The sequence below is a fragment of the Lingula anatina genome, chromosome 3 (genome assembly GCF_051362555.1).
Source record: "Lingula anatina isolate TDL-2025a chromosome 3, LinAna3.0, whole genome shotgun sequence".
In the NCBI taxonomy this organism is placed as follows: domain Eukaryota; kingdom Metazoa; phylum Brachiopoda; class Lingulata; order Lingulida; family Lingulidae; genus Lingula; species Lingula anatina.
This window is the reverse complement of record NC_141769.1, coordinates 30,205,564-30,225,309: the sequence shown is the minus strand read 5'-3', so window position 1 is coordinate 30,225,309 and position 19,746 is coordinate 30,205,564. Positions and strand designations below refer to the sequence as shown.

General features: G+C 36.5%; 2 protein-coding genes across 4 annotated transcripts in view; one reads left to right on the top strand and one right to left on the bottom strand.

The window, feature by feature from the left end:
* The window catches only part of LOC106175291 (retinoic acid receptor RXR-alpha-B), a 44,087-nt gene extending 28,205 nt beyond the window's left edge, over positions 1-15,882 (bottom strand). The window contains exon 1 of one of the 3 annotated variants that reach the window (XM_013557230.2): positions 15,691-15,882. Coding sequence is in view for 2 of the 3 variants with exons in the window: in XM_013557214.3 (XP_013412668.2) it covers positions 10,206-10,362 (157 nt within the window). In the remaining variant the exon portion in view is untranslated. Of the gene's footprint in view, positions 1-10,205; positions 10,613-15,690 lie in introns of those variants that run through there. The other 2 variants (XM_013557214.3, XM_013557213.3) reach the window with 2 other exon arrangements.
* A 203-nt stretch (positions 15,883-16,085) lies between these two features.
* On the top strand, positions 16,086-19,724 carry LOC106175253 (uncharacterized). The gene is made up of 5 exons (XM_013557163.2): positions 16,086-16,142; positions 17,224-17,536; positions 17,830-18,071; positions 18,403-18,777; positions 19,186-19,724. The coding sequence occupies exons 2-5, from the start codon at positions 17,234-17,236 to the stop codon at positions 19,370-19,372; spliced, it is 1,107 nt and encodes a 368-aa protein (XP_013412617.2). The 5' UTR covers positions 16,086-16,142; positions 17,224-17,233; the 3' UTR covers positions 19,373-19,724.
* The last annotated feature ends 22 nt before the right edge of the window (positions 19,725-19,746 follow it).

The following is a 19,746-nucleotide window of genomic DNA, read 5'->3' as shown; positions in this document are numbered from 1 at the left end:
AACAACAGGAGATACTACAGACAGGGCCAGCAAGCTGTAAAGGTGGAACAAATTACAACTGGGTGAGACACCTAGGCAGTCGCACACAGCACATAACTCTGCAATTTGTAGCTACAACCCAGGTCATTGCTTTTACATTACACTCGTTGCACTCAAGTTGCTGCAACATTACTTATGCTTCCACAGCAATTTACATCCCCCATTAATCTGCGGTTATTGGCGGGAACTCTACAAGCACACACAGAGAACACACATCATCTACCCTCCAAGGTACTAGTGGAGGTATGACCGTTAGAGAGCAACACTCCTGAACATAGATCTCTATTAGAAAACCATCAAGATACTAAGTCATGCTATGCTAGCCAGAGGGCTTAAACTATCCATGTGCCTGCCCCCTCCTCCTATCATTCTGAAATCTGTTCCATGTTATGCTGCTTTGGGGGCTCAATATACAGTATCATTCAGCCCTATGGAATAATCCAAACGTTGGCGCTATTCTTCTAAAACCACCAGATGTCACTAAAACAAGCACTCAAGAAAAACCCTTCAGACTACTTCAAAAAATCTATTTCTTTCTAAATCTTTGTCTGTTGGGTTAATTTACAAGCAAATTTGCCTGTCAAAGAGTAGGGAAAAGATATATTATCTATTCATATATTAAATCGTGTGTGTGTATGTGTGTGTGCGCGCGCGTGTGCACTAGTGCATTTTAATCTTTCACAATATATTTCTTATAATGCAGTGTTTATTTGCAAATTTTCTATATTTTCCAAGCCATACCATTCCAAACACTTCCTGTTACTGACAATCACAAAACCATATTAATATCATTCCTGGAATTAACAAGTCATGATTACCAGGACTAGAGTGCACAAACAATACCATTACTGTTGTATTCATCACTTCAACTTTCCTCTACTAAGGTAGTGTTAATTAGACATATATCCAAAAGACAAACACAACAATCAATTGATAATCTTTTAGTTAAAAATACCTTCCGTGTTGCAGCATTTCAAAAGATTGCTGATTAGTTAAGAAACAACATTAAACAATTAAGACATGGCTTTAAGGCTGCATCATCTTATAACTGATGTGAGCGCAACTTTTTATAATCTTATATCCTCAAATCACATTAATAACTGTTGTAAACATAGCCTATTGTAATCTCAGTACATATTTTATAACTGATGTAAATGGAGCCTATTGTATTCTGATATCCTCAAATCACATTTTACAACTGATGTGAACACAGCCAATTGTAATCTCATATCCCCAGATCACAATTTACAACTGATGTGAACACAGCCAACTGTAATATCATAACCTCAGATAACATTTTATAACTGATGTGAACAGAGCCAATTGTAATCTCATCCTCAGATCACAATTTATAACTGATGTGAACATAACCAACTGTAATATCATAACCTCAGATAACATCGCCTATTGACGCAAATCATCAACAGTGAGCACCGTGATTGCACCTGTTGTCAACCCACTTAGCAGTCTCTTTAAAATAACCAGGGTTACAGAAGAAAAACAATTAACAAGCTCATGGACTTAAAAACAGGACAGATTTAACAAGGCAGCAAAGCTGCCAAATGTACAGACAACAAGAAAGAAAAATAATCCAATCAAGCTGGTTTGCCAATTTGAGCTGTATGTCAATCATGCTTGTTAGTTACAAAACAATAAGAAACACAGTTTTCCTTTTAGAGCATTCGTAGAGGCAGTACACAAAATATTTTCTATCAATTTTGATGCATTGTTACATAACATGTAACAGCTTATTATCGCCATCAATTTCAAGTTATGCACTGCAGGTAACATAGATATCTATAAAATGTGACCAGCAAATGTCTTTAGACCCAGGGAAATTCTTAGTCACGCCTTAAAAATGCCAAATATGTACACAAGTACTGAAACGGTGGATAAAATATACAAATAAATTCTATCCACCGTTCTTATTTTTTTATTTCAGAGCAATTAATGTGATTCAATAAATATTAATGCCTGTTATTGAATTTGGTATTATAAAATAAGAGGTCTCTTTTTGATGGGCTCATAGATATTCATGCATAAAACATGGGTATAGATACCATCACTTATTACTTGCTCAGGTGTCTCAGTATTCTCACACCTGTTCTATCAAACTATTTAGTAAATCATCACTCTTTGGAAAAAATTCAAATTATCAAGACAAAGGTTAAGATCCATGCTCTAAAGCATTTAAAACTTTACAATTTTCACTGCTATATGTCAGAGGCAAGAATCAAAACTACGAGGGGGGAAGACAATTTTTCACCAACTGGAGTAAAACAAAGCATATTTTTGATGGCACAAAAAAAAAAAAAAAAATTGCAACCATGATTGCTAAATAATTCAGTTTCAAACATTGAATGCATCTGTACATAATCTTCTATCAAATTATACGATTGGAGTTCCACCACCAACAAATGATCATATCACATAAAATTATATACATCTGAACAAGACAAACACATTGAACTTTGAAAAAATACCTATGTGGCATGTGATGTTATCCACTAACTATTTTCCCCCAAATCTATCTTCAACAAGAGTTATAAAGAGAAATGTCCACTAGTAATCCTTAGTAAGTGTGAAGGAAGAAAAAAAAAACGGCAAAGATGACAGTATATTATTACACTGGTGCCAGTTGTGCCTTTATCAGATTGGGGTGAAATATAGAGGGAGTCTTCGGGAATGACAGATTAAATCTGGGGAGGGAAGTATGCATGACAAATTCACCAGACGCTCCCATGATTAACATTCCACTACAGGCGGTCAGTTGGACAGAACACTACCCTTATTTTAAATTATGCAGTAGCTATGTAGTGTTCAAGCAGCAAATTATACAACTTGTGCATGCTACAGCAGTTCATGAGGTTCGCTCTAGAATATCTAAGTTATTTGGCAAAAATGTAATTATTCACCAAATCTGTAAGCAATTGAAAAATAATTAATTGTACTGCATTTTGAACTGGAGTATATAATATTTAAAGTCTGTTTCTTTTTGTTGTGCAATAAACAAAAATATAAAATTAAATACTGCACTTTAACTGAAGTAAGTCATTTAAAGACTTAATAACATGTTATGCAATAAACAAAAATATAAAATGAATAAATAAATAAAAACATCCCTGGTCTTATCATTTATCTTCAAATGTTACTGCCATCAGAAAATGTTTGTCAGACATCTCTAAACAATATCCCTTATTTTTCATAACCCTTACCATATATTTTCCTATCTAAATTGCCATTTGCATTATTACCCTTCAGAGTCAATGCCCAGATTCACAGATGGCCATCAGACCATCAGATCTCTGGTAATAACAGCATAACAATGGGTTCAGTCTTCATCTCACAGGTCTGCTATTGAGCCAATGTACAATGCTGCTGTCATTCCACCTTATTACTATCAACATACATTCACATCAGGCAGAACTTGGGCATGATTTTGAGTTAAAACATGACATTTTATTCATCAAAATTATTAGTCTCTGATTCTGTAGAGTGGGATGCTTTCAAAATCTAAACAACTTGGGAATATTATTTCAGACACGAGTAGGGTGGGATAGATCTACAAAGACTCATGGTGTATGGTGTGTATGGGCGTATTTCCATAGATTTTAGATTGATCTATCCCCGTGGGGAGTCTCACTAGATTACTGTCAGATAATCTGGCTTAAATGTCCGTCCAGCCTACTACAAGCTGTAAGGGGGTAATTGACTTTCGTGCCCACTCGGTTGACAGCTATTTAGCGTGAACCCCCAGGGAGTTAGGGTGATCTAGTTTGGATCGATCTAATCTCTGGGAATGGGGTATATGCCACAGCAAACCTGGGCCCCGTAACTCGAAAGCATCACGCACTGCGACCGAGCGCAAGCGTCTCGATTCCATAACTCGCCCATACTTGCCCCATATAATACAATACTACATTGTAGCCTCTATGTTTTCGAGTTACAGGGCTTGGTTACAGATTATGAGTTTGTCTTACAGCCATAGCTTAACTAAGACCTGGGCTCAGTATCTCGAAAGGTTCGCTATGTTGCGCACATGCGTTAATGACGCAATTCCATAACCGATTCTATTTCGAGATACGGGGCCATGGAATCGAGACACTTGCGCACTTGCGCATGTGCAAGTGCGTCTCGGAGCCCTGGAGCGTCTACGGAGCCCTGGTCTGAGAAAGCTCCTTAACATGTGATAAGCTATAAAGTTAGCACCTGTCACGTATACTGACCAGATTTGTCTCCTAAGTGACCAATCAGTTCATCTTCATACGTATCAAGTAACTCAGAAAGGCGCTGTCTCTGGCACTTGTACACCCACATGTCCACAGCCACATAACTTACGTCATACACACATGCATGCACACACACAAACACAAGCGCGCCATCATCTTAGGGGTCAAGCAATTAAACCTCAGAGCCATGATTTAATCTGTTTAATAGTGCGTGTGGAGGTGGGGAGACCATCAGCGGATTAGTCGGCTCTTCTTTCATGTAGGGTTCATATATTTGACTATCAGTGGATCAGAAGATCCTCCCATCTTCTACTCTGAATAGGCTCTCAGACATTCATATATGTATGTGCATGCATGTACACACACTGTGACACACACACACACACACTGTGACACACACACACACACACACTGTGACACACACACACACACTGTGACACACACACACACTGACACACACACACACACACACACTGTGACACACACACACTGACACACACACACTGTGACAAATACACACACACACTGACACACACACACACACACTGTGACACAAACACACACTGTGACACAAACACACACACTGTGACACACACACACACACACACACTGTGACACAAACACACACACACTGTGACACACACACTGTGACACACAAACTTTGACACAAACACACACTGTGACACAAACACACACTGTGACACACACACACACACACACACTGTGACACACACACTGTGACATACACACACACACTGTGACACACACAGTGACACACACACACACACTGTGACACACACACACACACACATACACACACTGTCTCTGGCACTCAGTAACTCGAATCTCATTCACTAGTTCATATCAGTACACGTGCCCCCCCCCCCCCCCCCCACACACACACACACACACACACACGTGCTGTGGGGTTAGCGCCATTATTAGAATAATTTTCTGCTACTTTATGTCAAAGCTCTTCCCACACTGAAACGAGCAGTCATGATTGGACTGGCACACTGCCAAAAGTCGTGATTACTTATTCTTCAACTGCAGTCAGAAACTGAGGTTTCATGAAAGAAATTATTAGATACACTGCTTTCGTTATCATTGTTATGACAAAATTTTGTATCAAAGCTAATATACCTAACTTTGGCGAAAAAGACAACCAAACATATCAATGTTCATTTTACCTCAAACTTTCCAAAATCAAAATTTTGCTGTTGATTCAGCACTAGACAATGAAGATTTGCCGCCTTTAGAATATTTAATCAGCAACCATCAGCAGTGCTATGAATCACAAACAGTTAATGAAGCAACAAAAACTTGACAATAAATGCCAGGTTATAACTAGGCAGGTGATGCAATAGATGGTCTAACAAACTACAAAGAGAGAGAGACAAAAAACAGTTTGAAACACAATATGTCACTTTAACCAACACCAAAGGACAACAAAGAAGACTGTAACAAAAACAAAGTCAAATGCACAATGCATACTAAAGCAGGTCCAATTACTCACAAGGCCCACCTGGGACTTGGGGCCCATTGTTTACCACCTGTTTGAAGACATTTGGGGAAATCATATTGACCTAGTTTACTTTTCATAAGCACTGGGTGCTTACATAACATGTCTGGCTTGCCCACTCCCGCTGCCTGCATTACAACTAGTCTGCAGACACACCACCAATCTATAAATTAACTCTACTCAGTATTGGAAGAGACAACTTAAGTAAACATTTTGTGGAAACTGATACAGATTGGCCAGGAAAAATACAACACTTGGGATTCTAGTGCAAGAGATGACATGTTTTCAAGTATCTTAAGGAAGAAGTAATCAGCCTCTGCTTAAAATAATTTTCCTCTAGCACCTGCTCATGTGAATAATAAAATACAATAACAAGGGAACGAATGCAAATTTGCATTTTCCGATTCTTGAGAGACCTGGCATTAGCTTGGGGATTACGAAACCAGTCTGGACAAATGGTCAGCATGAAAAAGAAAACCAATTATATTTTGATATGCAGATCCACCCCTTATGTCCATCAACAGAGATGACCAGTAACATGGCCAGCATTCCATTTAAAAGGGGTTTAAAAATATTATCATTTTCTGTATTAAGATCATTGTCAGACAAACTGATGATCTCTGCATCTTCCCTTGATCACAACATTTTCACCAAACTACTAGTACTTTTTTTTCAATACGGAAAATGAAGACTTTTTGTTTTATTTGCCAATATCTTCAGCTATTCTGCTAAAACAAAATGTACGCTTCAGTGAATCTTTCTTGAATTCTCAAGCATTAAAACGACTGGAGCTTTAAATATCCCCAGTGAATGGACTGGTTATTTGGCAACACCCTAAACTCAGCTTCCTTTCTTCCAGTTTCAGAATAATTCTGGACACCAGGTCGTCCCATGGTGTATTTTCACTGCTGTTATCAGTGCAGAGACATGGATTGAGTTTGTGCATTTAGTGCACTTGAGTCTTTATTAGCTTGAAAGTTATATAATCCGTCTGGGTATCTTGTATATAAACAAAACATGCCACATTAATAAACAAGGGGAAAAGGCATTTGTTTCACCATAAGCTAGCGGGGGGGGGGGGGGGAAGGGGGGGGGTGAGGGAGATGTTTTTGTGGTCCTGACACATGAATGATATCAGTACAATTAAAACCACATAAGCTGATCTAAATATTTAACTATTTTAAAGGCATCATTATCTCATTTGTATTGACTAATTCTGCTCAAGTCAGAAGAAAATGATTGTATTCAATATGCAAGCTCCCTTGTAATAGAAAAAGCTGGTCATTTCACCAACTTAGTTTGGTCACATGTTAGGTCACATGACAAAGCATAACAAGAACAGAATACATGTCGACTGACCAAACAGAGGGATGGAAAACACAAAACAAATTAAAAACACATCCATGCCTTCATTGTCTGATGGCGAAACTGTCCGATGGCCAGACTGCCCAGCCCTGCAAATATATCACAGCGTATTTGATGATATTTTAATTTGGGTTTAATCCGCATGGTTCCCTGTGAACAGAGACCTATTATGGAGCAGTGGTAGTGGCCTAGTGAACTGCGCCTGACCTGTCTGAGCTGCCACACCAGCGCAGCTACAGAATAAAACTTAAAAACCCAGCAAACTTGATTTTTCTCCTCAGCGCTGTATAGTGAAAAATACAAAATCACTTCCTCTGCGCCATTGAATAATGCATCTTTAATATGTTCTAAATGAGAATTGACAGCAATCACAGTGTGAGAATAAAGACGTGTCAAATCTACCAGATAATACAGTCTCTACATTTCAAACCTTGTCTCCTGCTTTCAAGGATTAATAATTAAATGTGTGAAAATACGTACACTTGTAACAGTGAAAATATATTCCAGTTTTACTAAATATTTTACACGGTGACTCACTGTCCCGAATGCAGGAAATGTAGTCATTTGCTTTCATATGCAACCAACAATCATTAGGAAAGGGTCACTGCCCAATAAAACAGCAAAGAACATTAACTCCCTCTGTATTGTTAATCCACAGAATTTGAATCATGTCAACAAAAAATCTATTGTCTTCAATGTGGATAAAACTGAACACTGTAGGAAATTTGATAAATAATGCCTATGCTTAGAGCATGCTTAGAGCATTTTATAAGCATTGAATGCTGAGAGTAATCTATTGCTATTCTTTGTATTCCACTAGAATTAAAATGCTTTCAGCATAGATATAAACTGGATTTTTAACCACACTATGAAACTGTACATCTGCTTTGTTAATGTTATAACCACTTAATTGTTCTTCACCCATTTTTAAAATATACTAACAGAACAATTTTGTGCATAATTTGCTCAGGTAAAACTCGACAAGTATATTCAATTGGTTGCAGATCATGTAGTCAATGCCATCAAGCTAGACCAACACCATAATACTAAGGCCACTGTAAACGTACACTCTTACAGCTTGGCATTCACTGCAAATACTACTGTAAACCAACACCATTACAAATTTTGTGTACACATACAAGGGAGGAAAACTGTAGGGAGAAGGCCAGGGTTTCAATACACCAGAGTAATATAACACTGACATGTGCTCTGTGTTATCATATCAGCCTCCCACTTTCCAGCCATATTATATAAACACAGGTCAGTAGACTTGAGAGACACACACACCCCTTTGACCACTGTGTACTCAATGCACTGACCAGTAAAGAGATGACCACTCCTTATTGACATATTTAAAATCTCTGTTTATTTTAACTGATTTGAAAATTAAATATCAACGTGCAAAATCTTAAACGGTTGTCTAATTGACAAAGAGAAAAGAATTCATTGTTATAGAGCTGTATCTCACAGTTTATTTTTAATTTATGTTCCAACTTAGAGATCCCTTATATTTCCATCTAATTCTTAAAAACCTTCTATATTACTCCTACGCTAAATATGGTTTCCTTCAAGAAACAGCAATCTTCTCACTTAAGAACACAGTGAAAAGAAGCTGCGCTCTGCCACAATAGTGAGCACAACTTAATGCCGCTCATGTAAGGAGAAGAGTTAGACCGGCCTTTCCTGATATCATCAATGCATGCTCTCACTGCTGTTTATCTGATCTTCCAGATCTATGGTTACACCAGTAATGTATACAGAGAATGTCATTAGGCCTTTCTGTGGGAAGCCAGATGCTGGCTAACTAGCAGGCTGTTCGGTTAGATATTTACATTAAAGATGGGTTATTAAGGTGGACAGCTGGCAAGTTGACCACCGTTATATTACCTCAGGCACATTCAGACCTGGCCTAAATTAAATCCATCTAAATAGGGCTCATTCCCTATGAAAATACCATGCTATGTAGATTGATCAACTACAAGGGGACTCTTGCTGAATGCAATCAGATTAACAGTTTAATACACCTCCTCTAGATATTGAATATAGTACAGACACGCTGGTGATTATACAAGGAAATTTGTTTAATGTGATTGCATTCAGCAAGAGTCCCCACGTGGCTGAATTGAAGTACACAGAACAATAGCTTCACTGGCAATGATCCCTTACTGACATCACCTGGCAGACCTAATGTGACAAATTAAAACCTTTACTACTTAAAAAATTTCAAAAACCCCAGGCTAATACATCACCACTGTCTGGTCATGGGAAATTGATTGATTATTTCTGGTGTTAGTTTCACCTGGTTTGAATCTGCCTTAAATCTCCCTTGAAATAATAAAAATAACAAAAGCGGCAAGCCGTCAAGAGAAGAAACAATACAGGTGTTTATACATGGGAGGCTCTCCATCAATACCGAATTATCAAGAAAGCTACTTATGGAATGGGCAACATCTTCCCTACAGGTATTACCAATAACTTAATACCAATAATATAATGTCTGTGGATAATTGTATCACTAATTATGGGCAAAGAATATCCATAATCCCGGATCTCAGAATAAGTAAAAAAATACCCCGTGCAAAATAAGCCTAATTAAAAGCCTACGCCATGTCATGTCTGTCTACCTTAATCTAAAATCCAGTTCTTCATTATTCTCATGGTTTAACCTTGGGTGACTTATAATCCATGAGAAAACTAATATTCTCTTATTTATGGGTGTCATTCCCTTATAAAGACTCACTTTTAGTAGTGCTTCAATTATCAGTAAAAAAAATCTAGGCAAATCCTGGTGTTTTTGACCTTCTTAAAGAAAAACTTGATGAAGCAATCAAAGTATTCAACTAAAACAAGAATACTGTCAACTTATAAATAAAAAATGATATCAACACACTGGATAACTCCCTGATAACGTGTATGAATCAAGGATCTTTCTTCAGAAACATCTTTGAAAATAAAGCCTTGCCGTTTGTCATGTATTAAGACTAATATAAAAACATTAAAATGTAGATGCACAGTAAGACATAATAAGACACAAGGAAAAAAAGTCTTACCTGCCATGTAATACTGGTTATTGTTATACATTTCCATTTGATCAGAAAACATGCGAGCAAACGACGCAGGAACAGCACAATCCTGTGGCTGCCCACGACCACAGTGGTTGTCGTCGTTCAAGGCACAGTCAGAGAGGCGACTGTTCAGGGAGTTCATCCAAACACACTACTGCCTGAGCAATAAGCCTTTTGAACTTCCTTATCAACGTCTTCAGAAAAAGACCACACTGCTTATTAAGCCTGTCTCCCACACCTGTTCAGTCTAATCCTGTCCTTCCAAAATCTTTTCATGAAACCTGGCCGTGAGGTGAGATTTTCCTCCCGCTCTTACTTTCTCTGCGCTGATCTCAACTAAATTGCATTTGTCTGACCCACTACTGGCTGACTAGCCTCTCACTGACCAAAGCACCCAGCGATTACATAAACACCTTTTGCTGGGTCAATGCTTGGTTAATACAGTATGCTCTAGAATAATGACGTAGGTAAATATTCTCTTATTCAAATACTGGGACCGAGCAAAGCAGAACGCACAGCTAAAAACATCATACAGTACATGAAATCCAATTAAAATACATCTTAACGAGACAAGGTGGTAGGAAAGCAGTTTCATTTTAAGAACTTAATGACTTGATGTCTTTACTTCATCACAGATTATTTAAAATAAGTTTTTTTCCTCACCTATGTATTTCTGATAAACAACAGTAAGGCTTTCATGCACAGGAAATTATTTTTATGTGGTAAAACACAATATCTTTCAGAATTTATAAGATAATAGGAGAAATATACAGAAAATTTGCAAAAATTCTGATGGCATACTCTGACCAGTACATAAATTCTGAGGTTTACGGTAGGGAAGGGTTAACATAAGGTAACCATCCCACCATGCCTCACTCTTCCCTGAGAATGCTGGGAAATTCCAGCAGGGTCCTCAGCCTTGACCAATGGTCAGCTATGAATTCCTCCAGTTAATTTATTTCTACACATACATAAACCTCAAGCCTTACTGTTTCTACAGAAAAAATTAAAAGCCCTGCCAAATTTTGGGGAAAAAATGCCTTCACAGAACACACCTGACAAGACTGTACTTCAAATTACTAAAACACGTGTCAGATTGAAGCCAAGTTAGTGTATCACCATTAAAGTACAGAAGACCTTCTCTTGACCTTGACGGTATTTTGTTTTCTGTTTTTGCTTAATCCACCACACATTACGGAAACCAACATATTACTTTGCAAGAAACCTGAATTCTCACAATTTACCTAGAAATTTTTTTAAAAAATCAAATTGACTGATGTTTAAGATATAATGTTGAGAACAAAACAATTAAAAATAACATGGAGCTAAGTTAAGTGATCAATTTTTAAAAGCTATCTGACCTATGATGTACAAGGTGTCTTTGGACAGCAGGAACTATGGACATGATGAATATTCAAGTCAAACCTTACACAACACAGAGCAATTACGTATGCCGACAGTATGAGATAATACCCACCTGTGGCCACAATTTAAATAGTTAACAGACAGCACTCAAGTGTTAATGATACCTTGGTAGATTATCTGTACATCATTATTACCTCTCCATCCATCTCTCACGCATGTATGCCTACATAAATTCTCTCTGTCTATCTCTCTCTCTCTTCCAAGTTGTATAATACCATTATGACATATGAATTACATAATCAATCCATGAGAAAAAAAATGAGGAAATAATAATGGAAGCCACTTAAAACAATAAAACAAAGAATAATAAAATAATAAGACAAAAAAAAACTTCGAGAGAAAAGACAAAATACTCCTTTTGGAAAAAATAATAAAAAACTAATTAATATCAGTACATGTGAAAATATGAATCAATTTTTAATTGACTTCTGAAGCTTGACAATACCTGAAATTAACCAGAGAAATGATAATTGAAAAGGCCACACAATAATCTGGACATTGTCATAAAACAAGAGATATCATCAGCCAATTGATCAATGTCACAGGCTGGGAGGTCATTACAAAGGCAGGTATGGTGGGGGAGTGGGGAGGGGGGGGGTCTCTCTTTCCTTGACAAGATGGTGGATGCAATGTCCAACTTTTATGCCAATAATGGAGAGAAGAGAAAAAAAATAATTTGATTTATTTTCAAAAATTGGCAAAATGCATAAATCACATTTCCTAACCCAAAATTCTAGACCTGTCAATGAATTGGTTACATAAATGAAGTATCTTAAAATCAAATCTGCATCACTTGATTGTCATTATTTTAGATCCAAAATTCTTCCCAAGTAATCGCACAAAATCTGGCTAGATTTTTAAAGAGTTTATTGGTTAATCCTAATATAATAGGTAAATAAAGACAAATTTAAATGTTTAGTCTATAATAAATATAAAATAATACTTCGTAATAATAGTACTTTGTAATGATTGATAATGACAGTAGTGTGATGAGTGCCAAATCTGTAACAAAGTTTAGAAACAATTAAATTATACAACTAACAATACAAGGCTTAAATGTATATCTATGTGAATATTTCAGATTGTGCAGTCCAATTTAATTGTTCAATAATTGTAAAAAGTATAGAAATAAAACTTCTGTATTCTCGATATTTTTATAAATAAAGTGAAAATCATATCTGAAACTGAGCTTGTAATAAAAATCAAAATATTAAAAACACAAATGCTTTATCTTATTTCCGTATCTCTGATTATTTGCAAATTATGAACCTTAAATATGATTTATTTAAACACACTGTTTTGTTTTAGGAAAACAAAAAACCAATTGTTCAAAAAATTAATTAACAACAAAAAAGCTGTTAATAAGTTTTAAAAAAATTAAATAATGATTTGAATTTGTTGTAAATTGTAAATTATTATTATTTTTTTTTTTTGGGGGGGGGGAGGGCTTTCAAGTAATATATGGCTTGTTTAAAGCATCCCTTTGTTTATCACATATGCTCACTGGGTGACTTTCTTCCTTTGTTCGGAGCAGTAGCACACTAGCGAAGCATCACCTTGGGGCTCTTCCACCAGTAAACTGCATTAGTGACATTTTATAATTCATCTTTGACATTCAGTCTAATACATAAAGTATTGCGATTGCACATCATACCCAATTGCAAAATTACTCATTTCAGTTTTGTGACTATAAAATCTCATCACTTTACAGTGCAACCCTGGATATCTGGAACCTCTTCTGTATGCGGAGGTTGGTTTAATAACATAATGAACTTTTGACCTGGCCTTGTCTTGATTTGGATAATGAAATAATACATGAAATCAATGCATTTCAGTCAACAATCATCAGGGTTAATAACCTTCCATTCTGATGAAACCTTGTCATTAAAGTTTGTCTTCACTATAATGTTGCACTATCTTTTTCTACTATAAAGATGCATATATGTAATTCAAGCATGATGTTAACTGAATAAATAAATAAATTTGTTAGCTTCTCTTAGCCTCTTCATTTATAATTGAAAAGCACATACAGACAGACAAAAACATAAACACATATAGATAAAGAAGTCAAGGGAATACTAAAAGGTGCCCAGTGTAAGACCCCCTCCCCCATATTTAACACATTTTCCTTGATATCTTTTTTCCGACTCTTCGTTCCATCATCCTGTCCTAACACTCGCCATAACCCTGTAACAATCTGGGAATATTCAAATCTTTAACACATGCTTAGGATGGGGTGTCAAGTTGATTGAAATTTGGCCAGGTTTATCAGGTGATATACTGGCAACATTCATTTATGGCATGTATCTGATAAAATTATCAAAAATTATTTTTTGTTCTCAGAAACCTTCAACAAGAAGTGGTTTACGTAAAACTGGGTATCTAACCTATATAAAATCTTACACTGTGCCCTTATAAATAAAACAAAGAAAGAATAAAGTCTCTTTTATCAAAGTTTATATATTACAACTATAAAAAAGCATTAAAAGTGATTAACATCTGACAAGCATAGACTGCCAATGTTCTAACCGGAGCCGTAGCAATAGTCCGAAGGTTCAATAGTCCGAAGGTTCATTGGTCCGAATGTTCACCACAGAACCTTCGGACCAATGAACCCTTGATTAAAAAACCGATAAAAATGTTACCGTTTTTCGGACCAATGAACCTTCGGACTATCGAGACGCCCCCCCTTCTAACCACAGCAAAAAAATCCCGAGTTAATGCCACTTTAATATTTAGATGTTTTACAAGACAACTTCCTCATATAATAAGGCTATAGGTGTTACAGTAGCCTGTGCCTAAGAGAGCTGCTACCCCTCCCCCTTATCTCTCCTCCACCTGGGTACATGAGAGTAGTCAAAGGTTCAATAGTCTGTAAGTTCATTGGTCTAAATGTTTACTAAAGAACCTTCCGACCAACTTGCCCTTTTATTAAAGGGGGCGTCTCGATAGTCCGAAGGTTCATTGGTCCGAAAAGTGGTAACATTTTCATCGATTTTTTTAATCAAGGGTTCATTGGTCCGAAGGTTCTATAGTGAACATTCGGACCAATGAACCTTCGGACTATTGAACCTTTGGACTATCGCTACGGCTCCTTATTAAAAACTGATGAAAGTGTTACATTATGATTTTTTGGGACCACTGAACCTTCAGATCAATGAAACTTCATACTAGTGATCAGAGTACACGGTAACTAAAATCATCAATCCACAAATCACAGTAAATAAGAATTTATTCATCTCTCAATGGAAATGTAGGAGATATACAAGTTGAAAGTATGATGCCTTCTTTTCATGAAAGAGGCTTCTCGATAGCCTGAGGGTTCATTGGTCCAAAAAATCATATTTTCATAATTTTTTTTATCAAGGGTTCATTGGTACGAAGGTTCTATAGTGAACATTCGGACCAATGAACTTTCAGGCTATTGACCCTTCGGACTATTGCTATGGCCCCCACAAAAGATGAAGACTATAAAGCTGCACTAGGTACTGGTCAGGAGTCACTAGATTGGGGCGGTTCACGGATCAAGCTGAATAGAACGTATGTTTCACACACTTCACAAAATAAAAAAGTGACGTTCACATGTAATGAAAATACCCAATGGGGCCCCTCATGCAAAATACTGGAGATAAAAGCATGTGCTTGCCAGCAGCAGACACATGCTTTGGTGCTAACGATAAATTTAATTGGCAGTGTGCTAAAGTAACTCCAAATGCTGCATATCAAATTGACAACAGAGAATGCATGTTTTTCCCAAATCTTAAAATAGATAACAAGAACTTAAGAAACTAAAAAATATATATATATAAATATTCAAATAGCTGTTACAATGCACAGAATAAACATTAGTAGGTGAGCGTTGATGTGTAATCCGTTTGTGAGTAAATTAAGGAGTAAATTAAGGAGTGTCTTCTGCGAAAATTATGGACATATTTTGTAGGGACTGTCATGAGAAACTTGAAGCGCAAATCGATTGTAGACTGCATAAAGTGCCAAAGTAATAAGTCTGAGAAGCCATGTTGGAAATACGAATCAAAATACTCACCTTACTCTGTCTTCACTGAAAGGGCTTCAAACTTTGGGATAGTCTCAGAAGACAACTCAATAGATCTGCAGGATGGTCGGGAACCCTGAAGCTTGAAATATTATGCTTTATTATTTAAATTCACATTAATTTTTTAGGTTCTCCCGGCCTTTAATTTGCCCGATTTACCATATACCCAAGCCCTGTCCCATCATGCAGTGCGAACACTTAGATCAACTGAGATTCTTTATAGCCTAACCCATTGGACTGCTTTTTGGGCCCTCCCTATGACATATATGATCAATAAAAGCAAATTATATTTCCATTAAATAAAGTAATGTATAATATTCATCAAACAAAATCTAGTCTAGATGAGGCTGTAAAAACTGTGGTAAGATTATGACGTAACAGAAGCGGCATCTGAGGTCAAAGGTAAAACTAGGTCACCAAACCACAACAAACCTTGTAATAAGGTAAGGGATGTCTTTTGAGGTAATATTTACAAATATGAGGACGCCTTAACACAACTACATAGCCTGAAAAGTTATTTTTACCGGGACTTTTTCACAAGATCTAATTTTGTTGGCTTGGAAAATGCACTGGTGCAAAACTCGAGAAAAGGCTATGATTTCCAAGTTTTTGTCTTTTCCAAATTTTTACTCGATTCGATATAAATGCATCTAGTACAATTACAAATAATCTTTTAAATAATCAGGGTTGATTTTTATATTTGCCTGTTTGTTAAATAGAAAAGGAAAAGAAAGAAAGGAAAGAAAATAAGAAAAATCTAACGAAAGTGATTGCTTCCAAAAATTGCGCTTATCAACTACTGAGCGCCATAGCGTTATTTCGGCATTGTTTCCATGTTCTTGTTTTCTTTCTTTCTATCTTTGTTTACCACTACTTCTATTATTATTATTATTATTATTATTATTATTATTATTATTATTATTATTATTATTGACAATTCAGCATGTGAAATGCACCTCTATATTGGGTTTGGGTGTATAAAAGTCGTTGAGACTGATGGATACGGACAAACAGGTTGATGGACGAACAAAAGATTAATAATAATAATAATAATAATAATAATAATAATAATAATAATAATAATAATAATAATAATAATAATAATAAATTCAATGTTGTATTCAACTTTTTTTAACTATATGTTCACAGAACAAAAATCCATGACTGTCTCAATTTTAAATTAATTTTTAATTTTTACCATATCTTTACATTATGTAAGGAGCCTAAATGATAACGTATGTTCCGGTTAACGTATGTTCCGGGTCTTTTAATTTTTATTTTTATATTTCGTTCCGATATATTTTGTAGTGATTTAGTCAGGGTATATTATGATTTGGGGATTCTGATGCCAGGTTGATTGGATGAAATCATAGTATTAAACGGGAGCCAAAGCACAACCCTTCCTTGCATAGCTAGGTTTTACGTCTTTAATTGTCCAATCCACTCCTCACAATAAAATCTCTCTCTCTCTCTAATATAGTTTCTCAGTTTGTAAAATTTTATTTCTTTTCTCCTTCTCTTCAGTCTAAATACTATGGGTAATCCAAAACTGTTAAAACACGATCACTGGGTGGAATATTGCGTTTTCGCACCTAATACAATGGGATTGGCCGTCTGCAGTGCAAACTACATTTATTTATGGGATCTGAAAGACATGTCGCAGGCAAACTGTAAGCACATCTTGGAACATGAAGACAACGTTTGGAAGTGTTGCTATAACAACAGTGGGACAAAGCTGTGCAGCGTCACCAGCTCGGGATTATTGTATATTTGGAGCGTCCGTGTGAAAACCCCGTCCCATTCCATCGTTGAGGCGCACGCGTCAAAATGTATTCAGGTAAAACTAATATTAAGGTGCAGAGGCAGGAGTTAAATTGACACCAAGTAGTCTTAATTTTAACAAAAGAAATCAACCTTTATTACTTTTGGTGATTTTCCGTTCGTACGTATTAGTCTTACGTACCTTATTATAAGAAAATACACGTATTCCAGTTGTATATTCGTTTATTTGAGTATGTATATATTTTATCATTAAGACGGAATTATACAACTGTGCTACATGAAAATATAAGCATATAAGTACAGGCTAGCAGAATATTTTCCTATCAATTCTAAGTTATCTTTCCTCAGGGTCTGGACGTGTCTCGACACTTGGACGTCATCGCCACGGCCGCAACAGACCAACTAGTCAAGATATTCAATTTCGATGGCCGACAACTTCTGGAATTCAAGGGACACGGGAACGTGATAGAGCACGTTGCCTTCTCTAACACAAGACTCAACTGGATCGCGAGTTGTTCCAAAGACAGAACCGTCAAACTGTGGAACGTTGGGGACCAGTTGCGCCGCGTTAACGTGCGCAGGGATCACAGGTACTTGTAGATATGGCACATTACACTGCGTTGTCCGGGTTTCCTTCCCTCGTTAATTTTTTTAACGTTCATATGTATGAATTGTATTAATTTAGAAGAGGTAGTAGTTAATGTTGTGGTATTACTAGTAACCGTTTTTTTTTTTTTTTTTTTTTTTTTTTTTTTTTGCACGACTGCATTTTTTGGACAATAACCTTTTAATTTTATATTTTTGTTAAATTTATGCATTTATTTGCTTTGATGTTCAGAAACTCTTTATCTGAGTCGTATTTCACATAAAATAAGTTTTTGAAATCTTTATTTAATAATTCAGTTTCAATATCATCTTCAGATCTAGGATTCCTATAAAGAAAAACCTCTTTGGCGTAGTTGAGAAATACTTTCCCCCTCCATTGCGTACTCTTCGAGGTCATAATCACTGGGTATTCCACTGCGTCTTCTCACCGGACGACACCCTTCTAGCGTCCGCCTCCAGCGACCAGGAGGTGAGACTCTGGGACCCTCGTGAAGGGGATCTCCTCTGGGTACTCACTGGGCACACGGGAATCGTATGGTCCTGCAGCTTCCTCAGCCGCCACGCCCCCATCATCGATGTCGTCGATTCAGACTCTCCGACCAACGACAGAGCACTGGTCATAAATGCTTCCTACGAGCCTTCTGAGCAGGACGTTGCCTTGGTAACTTGTTCTAGCGATCGCAGACTTAGGTACGCATATGCGATGAATACAAAAAAAAAAAAAAAAAAAAAAAAAAAAAAAGAAGAAGAAGAATCTCATTTATATGCACCTATGAAATTGAGCGAAACGGAATGTTTATTTTATGAATCAAGATGAAAGCTAAATCTTTCCACATTGGGACAACGCCACTATAATGCTGTTGATGTTGTGAATCGGAAACAATGATATCTAACAATTGCATGGATCTTCTTCTTTTCAATATTTCCATTCTATTCCTATTTAGCATACATTTCTTTATTTCCTTTTTCTTTTCTTTTTTTTTTCGCCTTTTTTTAAATACGTATCTACCTTTCGTTTCTCTTATTTTCTCTCTTATCCCATCCTCTCTCTTTCTTTCTTTCTCTTGCCTTCTATCCTTTCTCCTATCTACTTTCTAGGTTTTGGAGCTTGTGCACTGGTCAGATTCTTAGTGAAGTGAAGGATCCTACTAGAGAATTCGACGGCAGAGGGCAGCTCCTGACACTGGCTGTCAATAAAGATGCTTCTTACGTTGCAGTTGGATCATTTGGCGGAAACGTCACCGTCTTGGAAACGTCAAATTTTGTAACACTGAGAGCGTCTTAGGATTCAAGACTGAAATGTCCTGTTGCACAATTATCTTTCGATTTTGTTTACATATAGAACATATCTTTTTTCGGTCCATGAATACCTCTGTACACATTTGATTTTGCTTTCCCTATTTTCTTTTCTTTATTCTATCATTAACCCAATATACTTATGAAAGACGCGCAGAGGAAAGGTACTTGTAGAAGAAAAAAAGAGCTGTGATATTTTTGCATTTATATATTTTTAAAACAAGAATAGAAAGAGTTATCATATATTTCATTTTCAAGTCTACCTTGACATAAACTGCTAAATGAAAAGCCATACTTCTGTAAACAGTAAAATATATTTGAATATAAAACTATTAATCGTATACTCGTCTTTAGCGTTTTGAG

Bases quoted from the DNA above. Each gene is read 5' to 3' on its own strand.
- LOC106175253 (XM_013557163.2), top strand. From the start codon at position 17,234: ATGGGTAATCCAAAACTGTTAAAACACGATCACTGGGTGGAATATTGC. The intron at 18,072-18,402 runs GTACTTGTAGAT...TATCATCTTCAG, and splicing joins AACGTGCGCAGGGATCACAG to ATCTAGGATTCCTATAAAGA. The intron at 18,778-19,185 runs GTACGCATATGC...TCTACTTTCTAG, and splicing joins TCTAGCGATCGCAGACTTAG to GTTTTGGAGCTTGTGCACTG.